Source organism: Pseudorasbora parva, chromosome 2 (genome assembly GCF_024679245.1).
Source record: "Pseudorasbora parva isolate DD20220531a chromosome 2, ASM2467924v1, whole genome shotgun sequence".
NCBI classification, from domain to species: domain Eukaryota; kingdom Metazoa; phylum Chordata; class Actinopteri; order Cypriniformes; family Gobionidae; genus Pseudorasbora; species Pseudorasbora parva.
Window position 1 is genome coordinate 38,848,775 of NC_090173.1, and position 19,233 is coordinate 38,868,007.

Genomic DNA, 19,233 nt, shown 5'->3' on the forward strand with positions numbered 1-19,233 from the left:
ACATTAAATTACTGAACATTAATTATGTCTGCAATGCATTTATGTTGGCTCTATTCTCTTTACCTCTCTTTTATCTCTTTAAGGGGTTATCGCTGCTCTTAATCCTACGACATACCTAAACTTAACCATTACAACAACTACCTTACTAACTATTAATAAGCAGAAAATCTGGAGTTTATTGAGGAAAAAGTCCTAGTTAATAGTGAACATGTTCCCTAAACTGAAGTGTGACTCTGGCACAAGCTGTTGTAAATCTGACCCCTAGTTTTTGTACATAAGAAATCTGACAATGAGAAACTTATCATAACATTACATACAATTAACTGTTATCATAGCAGAAACATCAGAAATATTGTCTGACAATGAGTAGGCCTTTGAATTAAAAAGGTTGAGAACCACTGATTTAGAGTAAGAATAAGAAATTCTATTTTATACCTCGTGAGAAAGCCTCGGCAGTGGGCCTGCAGCCGTATGATCTTCATGCGGAAGGCTTTATAGCGTTTTCTCACAAAGAACATCCTGGTGTAACGCTGCAGAGTCAAGGCAGCTACATGCCTTACTCTGTCCCTCTTACTCTCCAACAGGAAGTATATGTCCTCCTTCATGAACAACTAACAAAAAATAAAAGGTGTAATCAAGTACTAAAAACAGATGTGGAGAGTAGTCTCCCATAGCCAGACCGTTCTCATCATAAAGTACAGTCCACATCGCAAAGATAAGCTGCGTTTCCACCGCAGGAACTTTCCTCAGGAACTAGGGACTTTGGGGAGGTACTTGATGTGTTTTTATCAGGATCTAAATTAAGTTCTGGTAAAAATGTCCCACTCAGAAAGTCCTGTTCGCGAGGTAGTACTTTTTCAAAGTTCAGGACCTTTCGGGGGGGGACTTGGGTGCTGAACATGCTGATTGGTTGCCACCACGTAGCATTTTATTTCAACCACCATTTTCAAATTGTCTGTTGCAGTGCATGCAGAGTTGTTTACTATTCGATTCAACAATGAAATTCAAAAATTATGGCATATAGACCATCAATTAGGTTCAGGCTTTATAAAGCTTATATGCGGAGGATGAAATTCAGTGGGAACTGGAAAGACGTGAGCAGTCCCACGTCACCGGACTAATTTGCCTAATCTTCAGGGTTATTGCAATGGAAACACAGACAGCAACAGGTTGTGAAGGGTTCCTGGAAAAAAAGTACCTGGGACAAATTGTTCTAGCTAATTTAGATGGAAACGTGGCTATATTTTGGCCAATAACTACCTGTGGGTGGTCCATGGTGTAAGTCACCGTGATTTTGCCAAGTAAGATGTTCCTGGATCAACATTTCTGTCTGAAAATTATGTCCTAGCGCTGCCCCTAAACCTAACCCTACCCACAACTCATCCCTTAAATGAGAGGGATATGATAGGTGAATAATAATGATGTAGAAGCACCTAAACCTGGCTGTAAGCCTAAACTTGACATAAACTGTAAACTTCGTTGCTCAAATCTGATTGGTTGACTGGAATGTTGATCCAGGATCAACAAAGATGATGATCCAGGAACATGTTGTACTTGGTCAAATAACGTTCACCATTACGTCTGATGGTCTGAGACAAATAGTAACAAGTGCACTAATCAGAATCATGCTCACCTTGGTGACACCAACTTGAAACGATCCTTGTCTGACAGGGCAAAGCTTCCCTAACATGATGACACAGTTTTCACCATTGGCAGGTGGAGGCTGTTTGAGGCCTACCAGTGACTTGTATCTAAATTCAACCAAAAAAATTGAGTAATTATTATCATTATTATGATTCATATATTAAAAAAGATACACAATGGAAAAACCTTGTGTTAATGGCCCCAGACATGTTTGACATGTCTAGCTCTTACCTGAAAAGGAAGACATCATATGGCATTCTGATCGGATAGCCCTCTCTCCTGATTCGAATGGTTTCTAAAATCCCAGAATAGTTAAGTTGGGCACTGACCAGCTCCATGTCAAACACAGCAGGCTCCTGCAATGTTACATACTCTTTCAATGGATTTCAGTTCCAGCCAAGATGCAAATAGCTTAATACCCCTGAACCTAGTGACTGCAGTTCTTTACCTTGTTTTGATTTGGCTTTATGCATCGCACAAAATATGGGTTGGCTCTGTTAGTACAAAATGGAAAGAAGTACTTGGTGATAAAAAAAACGTACATGGGTCTGAAGTCAATCACAGAAGAGGTTCATGCAGACACTGTAATGCACTGTTTAGGTGGTCTACCTCTCCATCTTTTCAATGAGCTCCATGAGGGATTGTTGGAACTTGGCCGCCACCGTTGAGGCCTGATGGCGCCGTGTTACTGTGCTGTTCTTCCTAACATGAGATCTCTGTTGGTCGAGGGCCTCAGCATAGCTCATGAACAGAAATGCAACCATCTAAAACCACAGTGAGATATTGGTCAGTTTATTGGGGTCATTTTATTCCTGGCTCATGGTAGTTAAATAATTGATCTTACCTTGTTTTTGCTATGAATAAAAAGGTCAAGAACATCCTGGCGAACTTGATCGTAATTCTTATCCAGAAATTTATGGACCTGTGAAGCATATTTTCAATCACAAAAAGTTTGGAATATTTCTTCACTAATACTTTATTAGGGAATAATTTAAAATGTTTGATGGTTCAAGGCAAGTCATTTTAATGCACCTGATAGGAGACCTTCCCAGCATAATGTTTGATAGTAAATTCAGGGAGAGGCATTTTTGGCTTGGAATACAGTGGATTGTTGCCATGGTGATAGTGGCATTTCTGAAGGAAGGTATGGTCAGTAGCCTAGAGGAAAATCATCCAAAAGATTAATTAAAAAACAAATTAGGCAAACTAGTAGTGATGAATAGATACATACTAACAAGAACATCAATGAACAGTAAGAAGAAATGACACCTGTGGAAAACCGCTCTGATCGTCAAGAATTCGGAGTATCCCATGGGGCTTTGCTGCAATGAGGTCAATGCAGGCCTGGTTGTCAGAGAAAGGCACCTCTTCCCACATGATTTGCTCTCTGCTATATTCATCCTCGCATAGTCAAAAGAGAATACTTTTTAGATGCATACCACAGGCAAATTACGAGTGGTAGTATTAACATTAAGTGACATGGCATCTGACGCACAGAAGCCAATGGCACATGATGCCGCTAAACTTATCGGCACATTCTGTCTTTATTTACAGATTTACTCCTCGTGTTTGCTAGAATGGGGAGTTTGCGTGATCAACATTGGCATTACATTTAACATTTAGTGTCACATGTGTATTGATGTGCCACAAACTGACATGTTTGAAAAAATATTACCGACTTTAATACATTTAAATTACATTTATTTAAAATATCACTTAAATAGGCTATTTATTTTTGGATTTTGTGTCACAATTACGTTATTAGTATAGCTTCTCAGCTCATCTGTACTATCCACAGACAAATGTCAAAGACTGTATTTGCCAATAAATGTGCCAATGAGTATCTTGATGTTAAAACCGCTACTGCAATTTACTCATCTACAGTTCTCAGAAGACAGCTTACTTGTTCTTCTTTGAAAATGACCCTGTTGAAAAAGAACTGAAGGTACTCATTTGCATAATTTATGCAAAGCTGTTCAAAGCTGTTGAAGGTAAGATCCTACAAAGCACAAAAAATGTGATTCAGTCTAATGCCATCTAAATTGTACCACAATGAAGAGTATTAGCTAAATCGTTTACTGTCGTATGCAAACAAGTTACAGCACCATACCTCAAATCCATAGATATCAAGGATGGAGATAGATAGTGCTTCATTCCGAGGATAAACCTGCGTATTTATTCTGTCTGTTAGCCAGCTGAACAGAAGGGAATACAGGATCTTGGCAACTGCATCTCTGTTATGTTTGAGAGGGAACATCACCATAATTTCATTACCTCAATGTATAGTAGTAAGATACCCGTTTTCATGACACTGATACACTTAAAGTTCCTTACCTTTTATTTTCAACCATTATTATTTATTAAACCCCTTGAAATTGTCATTCTTTAAAATAAATAAAAAATCTAAAAAGTGTGTCTTGCCAAATAATTTCACTTGAAGTTATAGTTCACCCAAAAATGAAAAAGAAAAATGACCATATGATTTAATCACCCTCAAGTCAGGTGTATATGACAATCTTCTTTATAATGGCATATAACTACTATCTTTACTAACCCGTGTGGCCATGTGGAGTAGGCTATGGATGCACTTTTGTGCTCCCATTCATAGCCATTATACAGCTTGGATTATACAGGACATTTTATATATATACTGCGATAGAATTAGTGTGAAAGGAGAATATTATGCACCTAGGATGACTTGAGGGTGAGTAAATCATATGGTCATTTTCATTTTTGGGTATACCTTTAAGTTTTGTTATGGAATTATGCAGAAAATGGTGATACTTGCAGAAAACAATGACTGCCATAACTGTCATATCACGAATATCGCTTGATTGACAGTTATAGAGTAAAAAAGACCTCGTCAGATTCAGCCAATCAGAAGGCTATTGAGGCACTTTCTGCCAGTCACGCACATGGTCAAGCAGTCAGTTTCATTTACCGCGCAAACATTCATTGGGGGAACATGACGCGGAGGGTGATGATGATAGACGAATTTAAAGTACTTTTGTAGAGTGCGAAATGTTCGCGATTTCTCATTCCGATGGGGCTTACAAAGCCAAACGTCATAACGGAATAGAAAGAGGGAAAATAAAGAGACCAAAAAGCAACGAATACAAAAAAAGAAGCTAGACAGACAACATCTTTAAACTTATCATCGCTGGATCGCGTTGAGAACTTCACAGCGCTTGAAAACAGATGTCGAGCTCGCCTTTCTTCAGGTAAAAATAACTAACCATTCACCCGTGTTAACCCCTATGGATTAAACCAAATAGATGATGTTGTCGAAAGAAGGGGCGTGGCTGGCTTATTATCTGGCGGATGTTCTAACTGTAACGTTAGAGAACGGTAAGCAGCGATTTTAGGCCGATTGTTTTTAAAATTGTAATGAACTATTTTTTTAGCTGAAGATTTTAGATAACGTACAAGTAAAATAAAAGTAGAATAAAAAATAAACTTAAATCAATATTTATTTTTGTATAGAAGCTTAATTGTTTTCATTGTGACACAATTCTCACAAGAATTGTAATAACAAAAAAAATATGTATTGTGTGGGAGGGGGGGTTGTGAAAACAATTCTGAGAAAAAGTCATAATTGCTAGCCTGACAAGCCAGACCCACATCAAGATGTTTGGTCTGGAAACTCACCATTGACAGGGCTCAATCCGAGGGGCGGGATAAACGGTTGTCTTTCAAACTCCCTCTGCACGCGATAGGATAGCGCTACAACTAAACCTATGGATTAAACACTCGCTGTATCCGGTCGGCAAAACTCTGAACACATCTTCCCTTTTTAAGAATGACTTCAGTGCCGTTCTTTGTTCTTTTCTCAGAGAAAATCTTAACTCCAAGTCTTCCAGAATCGCAGTCAAAGATGATTCGAAAGACCGCTGCCGTTCGCCAGTTTCTGTGTTTACTAGAAGCACGCAAGCGCAACTCGGCCGTCGTCATTATGGCCCCGCCCACCGACTCTATACACGTTGTGATTGGCCCGGCAAGAGTTAGGGGAATACAGCTCAGAAGGGTATTGAGAGTTGCTAGACACTCGCGGCAGATTAGATTTGCTGCGCGCTAGGGTGCGTCTGCAAGTGTCGTCTAGGAACTCTCAATACCCTTCTGAGCTGTATTCCTCTCAATCTGGATGAGCCAATCACATCGTGTATAGAGTCGACGGCCGAGTTGCATTTGCGTGCTTCTAGTAAACACAGAAACTGGCGAACGGCGGTGGTCTTTCGAATCAGCTTTGACTGCGATTCTGGAAGACTTGGAGTTAAGCTTTTCTCTGAGAAAAGAACAAAGAACGGCACTGAAGTCATTCTTAAAAAGGGAAGATGTGTTCGGAGTTTTGCCGACTGGATACGGTGAATGTTTAATCTATCAGCGAGCTCTGTTTCACTTTCGTTGCTCTGGTTGGTGTAGCGCTATCCTATCGCGTGCAGAGGGAGTTTGAAAGACAACCGTTTATCCCGCCCCTCGGATTGAGCCCTGTCTATGGTGAGTTTCCAGACCAAACATCTTGATGTGGGGCTGGCTTGTCAGGCTAAATTGCCATATCTAAACTCAGAAATTGCAAGACATAAGGAATGAATTGTGACATAAATTTCCAATTGCAAGAACATTTTTTTAAATACATTTTTAATTAATTTTTTTATTCCTTGGTGGATTCATGGTACCAACTGTTTTTATTAAGCAATATTTATTTATTTATTTGGCAAGTAGCATATAAAAATGCATTGGAAGGAGTTTCCCTACCTGGCATCAATTGCACTCTCAACAGTCAGGGGCGTGTAGATCTTTTCCCTCATTGTTTCCTATAAGAAAATAGAAAATGAGCAGAAATACCAGAATAACGTACTGTTATAATGACATAAATACATCCTGGCATCTGTGGCAATACTATACTAATCCCTTTCAAATAATGACGTTAAGGCCTTTAAATAAAAAAATAATTATTTAAATAGTTTAACATTGTGGTAGAAGAATTTTCTTTTTCACATTCACTTTACTTGGATAGATCTCTTGGATATCTCTTAGCAGGATAAAAACCTGGTGTCGATGTCTGAAAACAAGGCTTAATGGTTTCATCAGATAAGAAAAGCCTGGTAGCATGAGATTGCCATCCAATTCAATTGGACAAAAGGAAATTACTTTGAGTATGGCCCTCTCCTGTTACATAGAGAGTACCTGCTCCTTTAATGAAAATAATTAGCTAAATTACATTGAAGAGCCCTCAAAGTTGTCACATGCAGCCGTGAGTAGTAAATTCAAAGCCCATTTCAACATGGCAGTGGGACTGTGAACACTGATGAGCACTGGCTCTAACCAAGACTGAGAGAAAGGCTTATCTGAAACAAGATGTTGTGTAAAGGATCATATGAAAGTTTTTTTCAGCGATACATCTGAAATCAGGAACTGATGTGAGGAGAAATGCTGAAAAAGAACACAGACATGGTGATGGCCACCACCAGAGGAAGTTTGAAGAATCAGCTCTTGATACCTTAAATGGAAAATATGTGGAATGGAAGCAATTGGGATTTCATAAGGAAACATCTTTTAAACAATGGATGCTTAATTCTTTATTTACAGAAACTGTACTGGACAAGGAATGATGGAACTTAAAACACTTTACCTTCACTTTACATTTGTTGGTGTGGAATATTGGATAGTTTCAGACATATATCAGGTTTGAGTAGGCACTCTTTTTACATAAGCTTAAATAGATATGCTTTTGTTGAAGCCATCAACCCCGCACTAGCTTTTACTATAATAGTGAGGCCATGAACTCATCTCAGAAATTGCATGACATAAGGTAAGAACTGTGAGATATTAACTTGAAAATTCTCAGTTGCGAGAAAAAAATGGTGAGATAAAAAGTTGTGACTACCATTTTTGTTTTTTAATCCATGGGAAAAGCAGGCTTCCAATTGTTTATATATATATATATATATATATATATATATATATATATATATATATATACTCTATGGTGAAATTTAGTTACACAGTCCTCTTAAACACACAGTATAGAACTGCATTTTAGATTTTGGAATTACTACACAAGCAAATGTGTGGTAGAAAGCAGGCTAATACTGTGACAGACCTCTTGGTGGCACCCCTGCAGAGGGTTGAATGGTATCTGCTATCAGCTAGTACTGTAACACGGTCTATAATGGGAGTCTGATATTGCTTTAGGGTTTCCCTGACTGGGTTACACTGGTAACCATAGGGATATGCGCTGCTGTCCTGCCATAATCAGCTTTCTTTGTTATAAGGGATTTGGGTGCTTATACACATCATTCACGACTTTCTTTTGGTGGGATGTGCTTTTTGTGCATTTGGATCATGTTTCCAAAGGACTGATGTAATGATAAATCCGTCACTAGCAGTGTGCTGACACTTGGCATGGGGCCTTGATCTGAGTTCAGCCAGGAGGTCATGTAAGGTCTAGAGGTGAGCTGCAGACTCTTCCTGTTGACATCCTTTATTCCAGTCAGTCTCAAACAACAAAATATGCAATATACAGTAGCCGGAAAACATATCACACTTAAAAAATATATGAATGTTCTAAAGTATGACAGTATGACATTGCAGGTATCATCTAGTGCAGGGAGAGACAGCGTGCCTTTCACAAAAAAATGTTTTTTTAAAACAAGAAGTTTTTTCAAAATTGAAACTTTGCCAACTGTTAGTGTAGCATATTTAAAGTTATTTTGATAAATGGCATCTGTGGACTTGGAGGGAACTGACTTCCTGCATAGTAAAAAATAACCTAGGCATCAGTTGGATAAAGTAAAAAGTTAGTAATGGTTTTGCACTGGTTTGCTGTTTTGCTATCTAATGCAACATTATAATAATGTGATAGGATATTTTATTAGCTAATGCAATAATACCCAATTTAAACATGACTTATGTGCCAGGGTCTAGTACATAGTTATCCTCACTATAAAGGCTTTTGCACCAGAGGAACATTTTCATAGTTCCTAGAACTGTTGGCAGAAGTACCCAGATTTTGGCGAGTTCGCACCATATGAACTAGGAACAATTTTAGTTCTAGAAACTATCTTGGGGGAACTTATGCTGCGTTCCAGGCAGGTTTTTGAGCCTGTAAGTTACGTCTTCAAACCACAATTCACAACTTTGTAGCATTCCAGGCAAAGTCACGCCAAACTGCCTGATCACAAGGAATTGTGTTAGCTAGATGTAAACTCAGCATGCCGGACTTTATGGTTCTTCTGCTCATTTACAATCATTTCCATCGACAAAGGTGCTTACTCCTTGCTTATTTGAAGGAAACTGAGTAGGAAAAAACAGAATTGGGCAAGAGAAGCTGTTATTTTATTTTACTTTACTTTACTTTTTTCTTTTAATTTATCTTTTATTTTACCTTATTTGTATATTTGGAAATGTATTTGGTATTCATTTATTATTGCACTCAATTGTGGACTGGAAACTAGCTAACGCTAGAAAAGCTGCTAATAATGCATATTATTTGCTGATACATGACGTTAGAGCAATACCTTATTTTAATAAACGATTTGGGTTTTAATGTAGGACCTCCCGCATCTGTAGGGGTTGCCATTGTTGTTTCGCCGGCTATGTGATATCAGAACTCGTAACTGGGAGTACATCGATCTAGTACAAGTTCACGGGTGGGAAGTCACAGGTTTGACGGACGTTCCAGTGCATTTTGACAGGTAGAAGGTTGGAAAAACACGGCTTACGGGTTGCTTTGAATGCGGCATAACTTAGCTCCTACTTCAGAGTAAGGTCTAACCCAACACTAGGAAATACCAGTGACATAATTGTATGTCGGACGCATGTGAAAAACCAGCACTCGCCATTTAATTGCAGCCCTCAACTGATGTTGACATGTTGTGTTTGGCCTGAAGCTCCGCCCTCCACCTATCTACCAATCACGAAGTCGGTAGTTTTTCGGCGGGTTGCCAGCTCTGCTCTAGTTACCACAGCTGCAGCTACAAACGTTCCGGCTCAACCTGTAATCTATCTGGCAAGAGGATACACTTGCAGCACCAGTTTTGGCCACAATCTTACATACACTTCCTTTAACATCGGATGGATGTTAGTAAATTTACACAGTCAATAAATAATGGCCAAGATATGACATAGGCATATGTAAAGGCCAATTCACACTGAACTGACAGACGCCAACCAACGCGGACCATCACCAGATTACAGTATGTCACTTCTCAGACACCAGATTACAGTATGTCACTTCTCAGACACCAGATTACAGTATGTCACTTCTCAGACATTCTTAGATATTCCACAGCTCGACAAATGCCGATTTAACACATTAATTCAGTGAAAACAAGCACCTGGGTAATATACTGATCCAAAACCCAACAAACATGTTGTTGGTCAGTGAAATTGTCCTTAAAAGTGTGTAATGTGAGTACAGTTCTGCATGGATAGCAGCATGCAGAAAATACAGTAAGGTATATAGGCTGTAACGTATTGAAGAGATTATCAGGCAAGTTTTTTTACCGTGACTTTGAAAGTAATAGACTTCTGTAGACCCTCTGGGGAAATCTGTAGAAGTTCAGCCACCACTCGGATCTCCTGAGCACTCACAACTGATGCCACTTCCTGAGATTCAGTCTGTCAAAAAAATTCAACTTATCGAATGGCACCACTAAACTATATAGATTATTATAGTGCAGCAGCATGAGAGGAAGCCAAGTGAGGAGAATACATCCATTTAATTGAGTTTCATTGTACCTCATATCTTTCAAAGAAGACATTTCCTAAGTGGAGGATGGAAGACAGGACTCTGAAGATACCACTCTGGTCTTCGGCATTGAAGTGAAGTATTTCCATGGCACTGAGAAGCCTGCGGAAATCCTCCCCATCACTCTTGCCAACAATCTCACAGTTTCCACCCTTGAGCGTCCATGAAAAACAAGAGCCATTTAGCTTTTGAGGCTTTTTTTGCTAAAATAATCTAGCTGATTAAACCATGGCCTCACCTGATTGAGGTAATAATACGTCTCGGCGTCTTGAAGGTAGAAAGACTGCTTTTGCTGTGAAGGAAGGCCTGCAAGCATCTCATAAAAAATGTGATAGTTTCTTTCATCTTTGGCCTGAGAGACAAACATTAAGGAAATAGAAAAATTTGCATTGTAGTTGTAATTTGTTTAATAAATGATTATTTTAAATGTCTATATGAGCATAATGAAGAATACCTGAAACACAATCCTGGACTTTTCAAGTAGATACTGTGAGGTTATGGCACCGCTGATTACCCCTCTGTTTGGAGCAGGAAAAGCAGACAAGCATTAATAATATGTAATTTGCAACTTAACCCATGCACTCCATCATACAGTCATTTTAACAAGCATCATGGTAATCTTCGCCCCGTTATCCACTTACAGTTGTAAAGGTACTTCAGATAAGTGTTTCTACTTGATAGGTGTATCAATAAAATATTGTAAAAAGATATTGATGAATGAGAAAATGGTATTGATGAACTTACTCTTCCATAAATATTTCCATATATTTCCCAAATCGACTGGAGTTATCATTCCGTACAGTTTTGGCATTTCCAAAAGACTCTAAAAGTGGAGTTGCTTCAAGAATCTGTAGATAAATTAATGTGTGAAGGATGTAGCAAAAGTCTAATGTTTTTTTGTTGTTGTTGTTTTCATGTTTAACTATCTAAAATACTTAAAACAAGCTGCGCTTGAGAAACCACACTGCATGAGACTTGTAGATTGTATCTTGAATATGTTTTGTCTTACTGCAGTGCACTGGCAGATTTTTTCACTTTTTTCTGAACAAAATAATCTGCCAGTGTAATAAGAAAAAATGCAAATTTTTAAAGACGCAATCTATGACAATAAATCATAATATTTACAAATTTCCATGTAGCAATCCCAAAAAAATTGCTTTGTTTCTAGAAAGCATGTAATGCTCTTTTAGATGGAGATACTTTAACACTTCTGTAAAATTGTTTAATGTTCCATAGGTAAACTTTTGCACACTTGCATATCACAAAGTGCAACAAGCCATGCAACATATACAGGGTTGCCAACTTTTAAGTTCAGGTTGGAGTGAGATTTTTTTGGGGCGCGCGGGGGGGGGGGGGGGGGGGGGGGGGTGTTGTGCGTAATGCTTTTGATCTTGATTCAGTATAGTATATATACTATACATAATAAGAAAAAATATGTTTGTTTTAGCACTAGTTTAAACATGGGTCTAATTATATGTGCCATTCCTTAATATTCACTTGTGACTGCTTATATAAGTATCATTATTCATTAAAAATATTAGGATGCAAGTTATTCACGTTTTGAAATTTCACATTTAAAGAAATCTAGTGTTTGATCATCATATCTAAATATTTATTAGAATGCAAAGACTGCAATACTTTTTTGAGCAACTAGATTAGATACATGGATATTTATTAAAGAGCCATAAGGCACCTACTGGTTAATGGCATTACAAATAAACTTTTTTTTTTTTGCCACAAAATGACTGTATTTGTCCTCTTTGAATTGGAATTCTCTATTTTAACATTAATTACTAAACATATTGTAATATAAATATTAGAAGAAATATATACAAATATTAGAAGAAAAATATTTTAAGTGGTCATTTATTTACAATAGCCTAATTGTTGCACAAATAGTATTTAGTACCAAAAGATCTCCTCAAAATATTCAATAAATATAATTTAATGAGTATGAGTGTGATCAATTAGTAAGGAATACCTGAGGGCTAAATACAAGAATAGCATTAATGTTAGCAATGTTGCATCTCTATCACTCTCCATAATAAAACGATCCTGTAATTATGGCTGACTTAATAATCAATAAACACTAACACTATGCTGTACTGTTTACCAAAACTTGCAGCAAACATCTATATGGTGAAACTGTTGTGTATCCGCTTAAGCCATTTAAATTCATTGGCATAGCGCTAGAAGTATTGAGCGCTCATGGGCCACGTGACCAGCGCGCGCCGCAGGGAGACGAGAGCTTTTCAACGCCTCTGGCTTTAACATTATGCCACATTAGCGCCAAAACGCTATTTATTGTTTGAATTTCATTAAAACACATTTAAAAAAAACAAAGCTTATAGCTTTGTTTAATATCAAAAGCAGGTTTGGCAATTTGGCGTGAGATTGAGTTGGGCAGAGTGAGAGCGTGAGACAGAGCCTGAAAGCGTGAGAATCACGCCAGATGCGTGAGAGTTGGCAACCCTGCATATAAAGGTTGCAAATAACAGAAAAGTACAATACCTCAATCTGTATCATGGCATATAAATGTAAAATAGGAGAAAAGGGTAAGTTATAAAATGTGTATGAACTGAGTTTAAGTTTTCAAAGATTTCATTAACCTATACATACCTGCTGTGTGACGTTCTGTTTGTGATGTATTGCGGCTAAGTACCGGAGAACTAGCTTTGTGGTCTCTGTTTTACCAGAGCCACTCTCCCCACTGAAAGACAATAAGCACAATTAGACCACATGATAACTGTAACCCTCTAAATTACCAGTTCAACTACTTAATTGGCATAGAATGCAGCTTGGCATGTGAGGAACCGATTTTCTTGTCTTTTGCCATGCACTTAAGTAATGAGCGAGGTGTCTTATCATCAGACAGAAGTGAAATTGAATGCTTGATTGTGACTGCATGTCGTTCCAGCTACTCTGAACGGCGATGGGTACATTTCACAGAGACATGATCTGCTGGTGCAATCATGGCCTAGACATCAGTAGTCTTTCCTTACAGGTATCTTCGTCAGAGCTAGGTTTAAAGTGTTCCAGGCAATCAGCTGTGTCAAGTAGAACTGACACTGATGACTCCATGCAAGACTACTTAAGTTGACAGGACATAGTTTAGCTCGTTGAATTATGTTACTTCTTCTAATTGATCTTTCCAAAAACACATTGAGGTAGGTAAGTTGAACAATTTGAACAAATGTAATATGTATAGTGTCATGATCCCAGCCTGTGTTGTGCCATGTTTTGTTTGTATGGCTATCACCAGACCAAGCTCAATTTAAGATTAAACTTTGGTCTGGGGAGTCTGCTCTGTATTTTCTACTGCACAAGAGGCATGATCAATGAGAATTTTTTTAATCACTGTATGCAGTCAATTAGTCCTTCAACCAATCAGACCGGGCATCGATCCATCCCTTCTCTAGCCATCATTGTGTTAAACCCGCCATTAGCGTGCCAGGTGGATAAGCCAGTCTAGTCTGTGATTGGTTCCGGCAAATGTGTAACAGATATAGGATAAATTAATGTACAGGGGGGTATTCCAGAAAGCAGGTTATGTGACATACCCAGGTATGTTTATGGGTTAGTTAATGGATAACTTCAACTTTCGGTTCCAAAAATGAAGGTAACTTTCAGGGTATGTAAATAGCCATAGCAACTCAGTCTCTGAACATAACCTGCTCCGGAGCAGCTCATGATCCAGGTGTTGAGATGTGTTTTATATAATTAATATAGTTATTAATTTAACTAAATGTGTTTCGTTTAAAAAAATATATATATAATACAAATGAATTAAAAATAAGTTTATATGTTTATGCAATTCAAATATATTTATTATTTATTTTACTGTCATCTCACACATGGATCTGCATTTAATTAATAAGCATCAAACAAATAATATAATCCTTATGTTCAGGGAATAAAGATTACTTATTAAAAGAAAACATTGAAAAAAATAATTGCACACCCACCAAGGTGGCGATGTGCACTAAGTAGGGTATGCAACTCGCCATTAAACAAAAGAAGAAGGAAGTAGTCCGTTTCCATGATGAATCATTGATTCGTTGCTCTGTTGAGAATGGCTTAAGTGTTAACCTACATTACATACTCTGGGTTGTCTGAACTTATTCCTGGACTCGTTTTTGGAACCAGCATACCTCTAATAAGCAAGGTTTGTGTTAACCTCTTCAAATCTAAAGCACTTTTTTTGGATGGAGTTCAAGGTAAATATGGCAGTAGGTTAACCTTGTTTTCTGGAATACCACCCAGGTTTCCAGACTGAGCTACAGGCCGAAATCAAATCGCCGCCAGATCAGGCTGGGTTTACCCAGTCTAAAGCTTGGAACATACTCTGCAAGAACAAAGAAATTTGTTCGTTTTCTCGAGGTGGCAAGAACAAGAACAAAGTTCGTTCTGGCCAGTACATTCATACTTCACGAGAAAAGCAGGTGCTGATCATCTGCGTTTCTCTGTATTAACCACGCCCACTTTAAATGTATGACCAATCACACAATAGTTCTCGGACACCCGCAAGAAAAAAGTTCTGCTCAGGCGATGATGTGTCGAGAACAAGCTGCGAGAACTCCCAAACCAGGACTGCGAGAACACAATGACGTCATTTTGTTCTCGCAGCCCTGGGGAGCGAGAACGTTTTTCTCTGTTCTTGCGGAGTATGTTGCAGCCTTAATACTTTGTAGTTCTTTGTAGTTTTTAATTTCGATTAGTCTCCCCAGCTGTGTCTTGTTAATTTGTTAAGCCTGTACCCTGTGTATTTAACCTCTGTGCTTTAGTGGCCTGTTGTACAAAGCTGGTTTCAGTTGTTACCCAAATAATTTTGAGATTAGTTAATCTGAGCAAACTCTGTTTTTTCGGGCTCAAGAAGGTGGATTGGTTTTTATCAGTGTTCATCACCATGGTAACGGCTAACCTGCTCTGGAGCAGATTTTATTTTGGGTTAAATATCGCAAACCCAACCCGGACCAATCAGCTGCAAGAGAAGATGCAATAAAACCACCCTCTGTTCCAAATTAAAGCAGTTTATAATGAAAAAACTTCAGAAATAAAATGTTGCATCTTTTGTTATAATTACTTTGAATTCATATATGTTCATATAAATATTATATTAATTGACAAGTAGCCAAATAGTCATATAAATATAATACATCCTTTCAAAATTATTTTAAACGTGTATTAATTTGAGCTCTTTGTGAACCTATAATAGGGATATTTCTTTGATTCACATTATGCATTGAGTCAGATATTCTTTTAGCTGCCTTCTTAAACTTTCGCAGCAGCAGCAGTGTTTATTACTGCCTTGTAAACACATTTAATTTCATAATTTTCAAAACGATCTCTCAATCTTCAAAAGAGAAAGTGAATGAAACGGACCCTGTGATTTGGCTGTTTGCCGCAAGTGTCACACTTTCAGGTGCATGCGCTTCAGAGTTGATCGCTAACTCTGGATTAAACCTGAGCTGACAGAGAACCAAGCTTTGAGAAATAGTTGAACTTGATCTAAACCAGATTGGATTTATCTGGATTTGTCAACTCTAAACCCTTCTCTGAAACCTGTTCAGAGTTTGTGAACTTGTGAAGTTTGTTTAGCTAGCTTCATGCAACAGGCCTCAAGTGTTGGGGTTCGTCGTTCTGTTACTTAGTTATAAGCAGGGATAAGTCACAGTGAGAATCCAGCACAAAACATTTTTAATCCTACCTGATAATAATGCACTGATTTTCTTTGGCATCCATCATTTTTGTGTATGAAGCATTTGCAATAGCAAATAGATGTCTGCAGACACAATGGATATGTTTAAAACATTTAAGAAAAAAGTACAATATAAGGAATTAGCTTTACATTTATAACATAAAATAAAAACTCATATTGTAAAAGTACAGGTCTATACTACACTAAATTCTACTGAAGTTTAAAGTAAAGGGTTCAAAGTATTATTAATTAATTAAATAATATATAAATAACTATATACTAACTATATAAATAATAATAAATAACTTACGGAGAATTTTCTCCAAGGGCATGCCCTTTGTGTTGCAGAACCATGTCTGTTCCGTAGATGTTAAACATCTTGTAAGGATTAACAGACACCAGAATACTTCCAATGTAAGTCTTGGGGGAAAAAATAAAACAAAATAGATTTTCCAAACAGATTATTGTTTAATTTATTTTTTAAATTCAACCTCTTTGTACTAAAGATATTTACATTTTTAATTGTATTTAACCAGTGGTCAAAATACATAATTCTTAGTTCTAAAGAAACATGTGGATGGCTTTTAGTAATAAAGAAACGCATGAATGTATCATAATAGACTTTGCATTTTACTTACATATATCAAATTGCGTTCAAACCTTTTCTTCAAATTCAGTAACACAGCACCTTCATGCAGGTCCCTGGAAAGAGTTTTATTCTTTATGAAAGCATTTAAAACTGAACACAAAATTTCACCATGTGACCCTGGACCACAAAACCATAAAAAGTTGCACAGGTATATTTGTGGCCAACAATACATTGTATAGGTCAAAATAATCGATTTTTCTTTTATGCCAAAATCATTAGGATACTAAGTAAAGATCATGTTCTATGAAGATGTTTAGCAATTTTCCTACTATATATATATATATATATATATATATATATATATATATATATATATATATATATATATATAATATTATTATTATTATTATTAGTACACTGTAAAAATTAAAAATTAAAAATCAAGTCTCCAATTGAAAATGTTCTAGTGACTGGTCACATCTTATTTTTTCAGTTGGCCAAATTGAATATCTGTTAATTAAATTGTATCAACCTCGGTAGAAATCACGTTTGCGGGGGCACTGTAGTGCGCTCAAAAAGGGCACTTTCACTTTCAAAGGGGCAGGGGCTCAAGCCTCTCTCCCCATTGTGCATGCCACTGGTGGAAACCTTATTTTTCCAGGGTCACTCACATATAGCATTTGTCTTATTCAATCCTTTCATACTCTCATTTTGGAAACAATATTTCATACTCAAGCTGTGTCATGTCTTCAAACCCATCCTCCTCTGCACGTTCACGATACATCATTGTGGGCAGACTTCGAATTGAGTACATCTAAAAAGCATTTCAGTAAAAGAAAAAATATTGTGTAAAAAAATGTATAAAATATTGTATAAAAACATGATTAGTATTTCACTCTAATTATTTATAGACCTTAATCAGTGTAGATGCTATATTGAATTTTACATGGATGAAAATGGCTGTATAAAGGGACATACTTGAAGGTCTTATAATATTTACAATAGCATGCACTATTTCATTACTTACCACTGAAGTATTTTTGGAAAGATGTTTCATCAGCAACTGGCATATTGTTAAACAGTAGTACAATCCATTGAACACACTACTTCTATCCTTCACAAAAGTGTTTTCATTCATTTAAACAGTTAAATGTGCTGTTGCCACTAAGTTCTATTGAAATAATACCTTTACGCTGTTGTGCTATAGCTGGCATTGCAGGTGTATTTTGGTGCATTGTATATTTTAAGTATACACAAATTTAAATACAGTACTAAATTATCCATCCATCCTATATTGTCTAATATTCAGTCAATACCAAAGTCATAATATTTTCCTTTGATATTTGACATTGCCCAACATCCTTTTTGACCCAAAATTTTAAAATTTAAAAGTCTTTGTAATCTAATTGCTTTAAAGGGATCATGAATTGAGAAATCAACTTTCCCTTGAGCTTTTGATATATAAAAGGTCATAATCATATAAGAATATCCAGTTTGGTGAAACACCACCTTAACGGAAGACGATGAATGCCTGATTCTGTAGCCCCACCCACCAATTTGTGCATGATATGTTATAGATAAATAACATAGGCCCACGTGGAGCTAAACCAGCAGTAAACATGCTGCATAAGCTTCATTCTTCACACCCATAAAAAACCAAGCGTTCCGTGAGAGAGGCTCAAAACCAGAGTAGAAAATAGCTATTACTTATTCATTATGTTTTTGAAGGTAAAACACGCAAAAGTCAAAAGTTGACCTCAGACAACAGTATAAAAAATGTAAAAAGGCAGTCTGTGACCCCTTTAACCTGGAGCTTCAGTCATTCCATAGAATTATTTTTGTGGCACACATATTGTACTATTATTTTTGTATTTGTTTCTATTGTAGAACAATTCCACTGGAAAGGTCCAGCAAAAAAAAAAAAAGAATAAATGTTTTCTTATAAAGAGTAACTGTTACCTTGTCATACCAGTTCCCTTGAGGTTCACCTTCTCTATCTGGTAGCCATGCAGGTTCTGTGCTATCTGTCTCTTGGCCAGGAAACACAGGGACCACAAAGTTCTCCAGTTCTTCATCCCTATACATGGACCATTTTGTGAGGTTCTGAACAGTATGATGAGGGAGGACTCTTTCTGAAGACCAGACATCATCTGGCTCATGAAGATCTATTATTTGATTTTGAGCCCAGTGTTCACCAGACTGACCCTGAATCTGAGGGGTCACTACTGCGTACCTTGGGTCCTCTGGAGAACGTCCCAGTGTTGACGGCAACTTGTAGGAGGCTTTGCGCAAGTTAACATTCGTCAAGGCATTTCCCAGAAATGGTGATGAGGGAGAATCACTTTGAGCTGGTTTACCTCTTGTCATGATTGATCCATCGGGCAATCTGTAAGATGCTTTACGAAGGTTTTGGTTTAGAAGGGCACTGGAAAGTGCTGAAGGGGGAGCTTTCTCTTGTTTAGGATTTCTAAACAGGCCTGAAGTATTAGGTAAGCGATAGTTGGTCTTACCAACGTTTTGTAATGCACTTGACAAATGAGATGAAATTGATGG

The 19,233-nt window shown here is 37.3% G+C and overlaps 1 protein-coding gene across 1 annotated transcript in view; it reads right to left on the reverse strand.

The window, feature by feature from the left end:
- myo15aa (myosin XVAa) overlaps positions 1 to 17,494 on the reverse strand; it is a 40,858-nt gene extending 23,364 nt beyond the window's left edge. The window contains 22 exon segments of the mRNA XM_067419623.1: positions 436 to 611; positions 1,634 to 1,751; positions 1,876 to 2,000; positions 2,093 to 2,138; positions 2,254 to 2,408; positions 2,489 to 2,566; positions 2,677 to 2,802; positions 2,914 to 3,045; positions 3,548 to 3,643; positions 3,755 to 3,878; positions 6,397 to 6,455; positions 10,150 to 10,263; positions 10,384 to 10,545; positions 10,632 to 10,745; positions 10,848 to 10,911; positions 11,138 to 11,241; positions 12,905 to 12,910; positions 13,013 to 13,103; positions 16,101 to 16,175; positions 16,402 to 16,511; positions 16,730 to 16,793; positions 17,412 to 17,494. Coding sequence (XP_067275724.1) covers positions 436 to 611; positions 1,634 to 1,751; positions 1,876 to 2,000; positions 2,093 to 2,138; positions 2,254 to 2,408; positions 2,489 to 2,566; positions 2,677 to 2,802; positions 2,914 to 3,045; positions 3,548 to 3,643; positions 3,755 to 3,878; positions 6,397 to 6,455; positions 10,150 to 10,263; positions 10,384 to 10,545; positions 10,632 to 10,745; positions 10,848 to 10,911; positions 11,138 to 11,241; positions 12,905 to 12,910; positions 13,013 to 13,103; positions 16,101 to 16,175; positions 16,402 to 16,511; positions 16,730 to 16,793; positions 17,412 to 17,494 — 2,222 coding nt within the window.
- Positions 17,495 to 19,233: the final 1,739 nt, after the last annotated feature.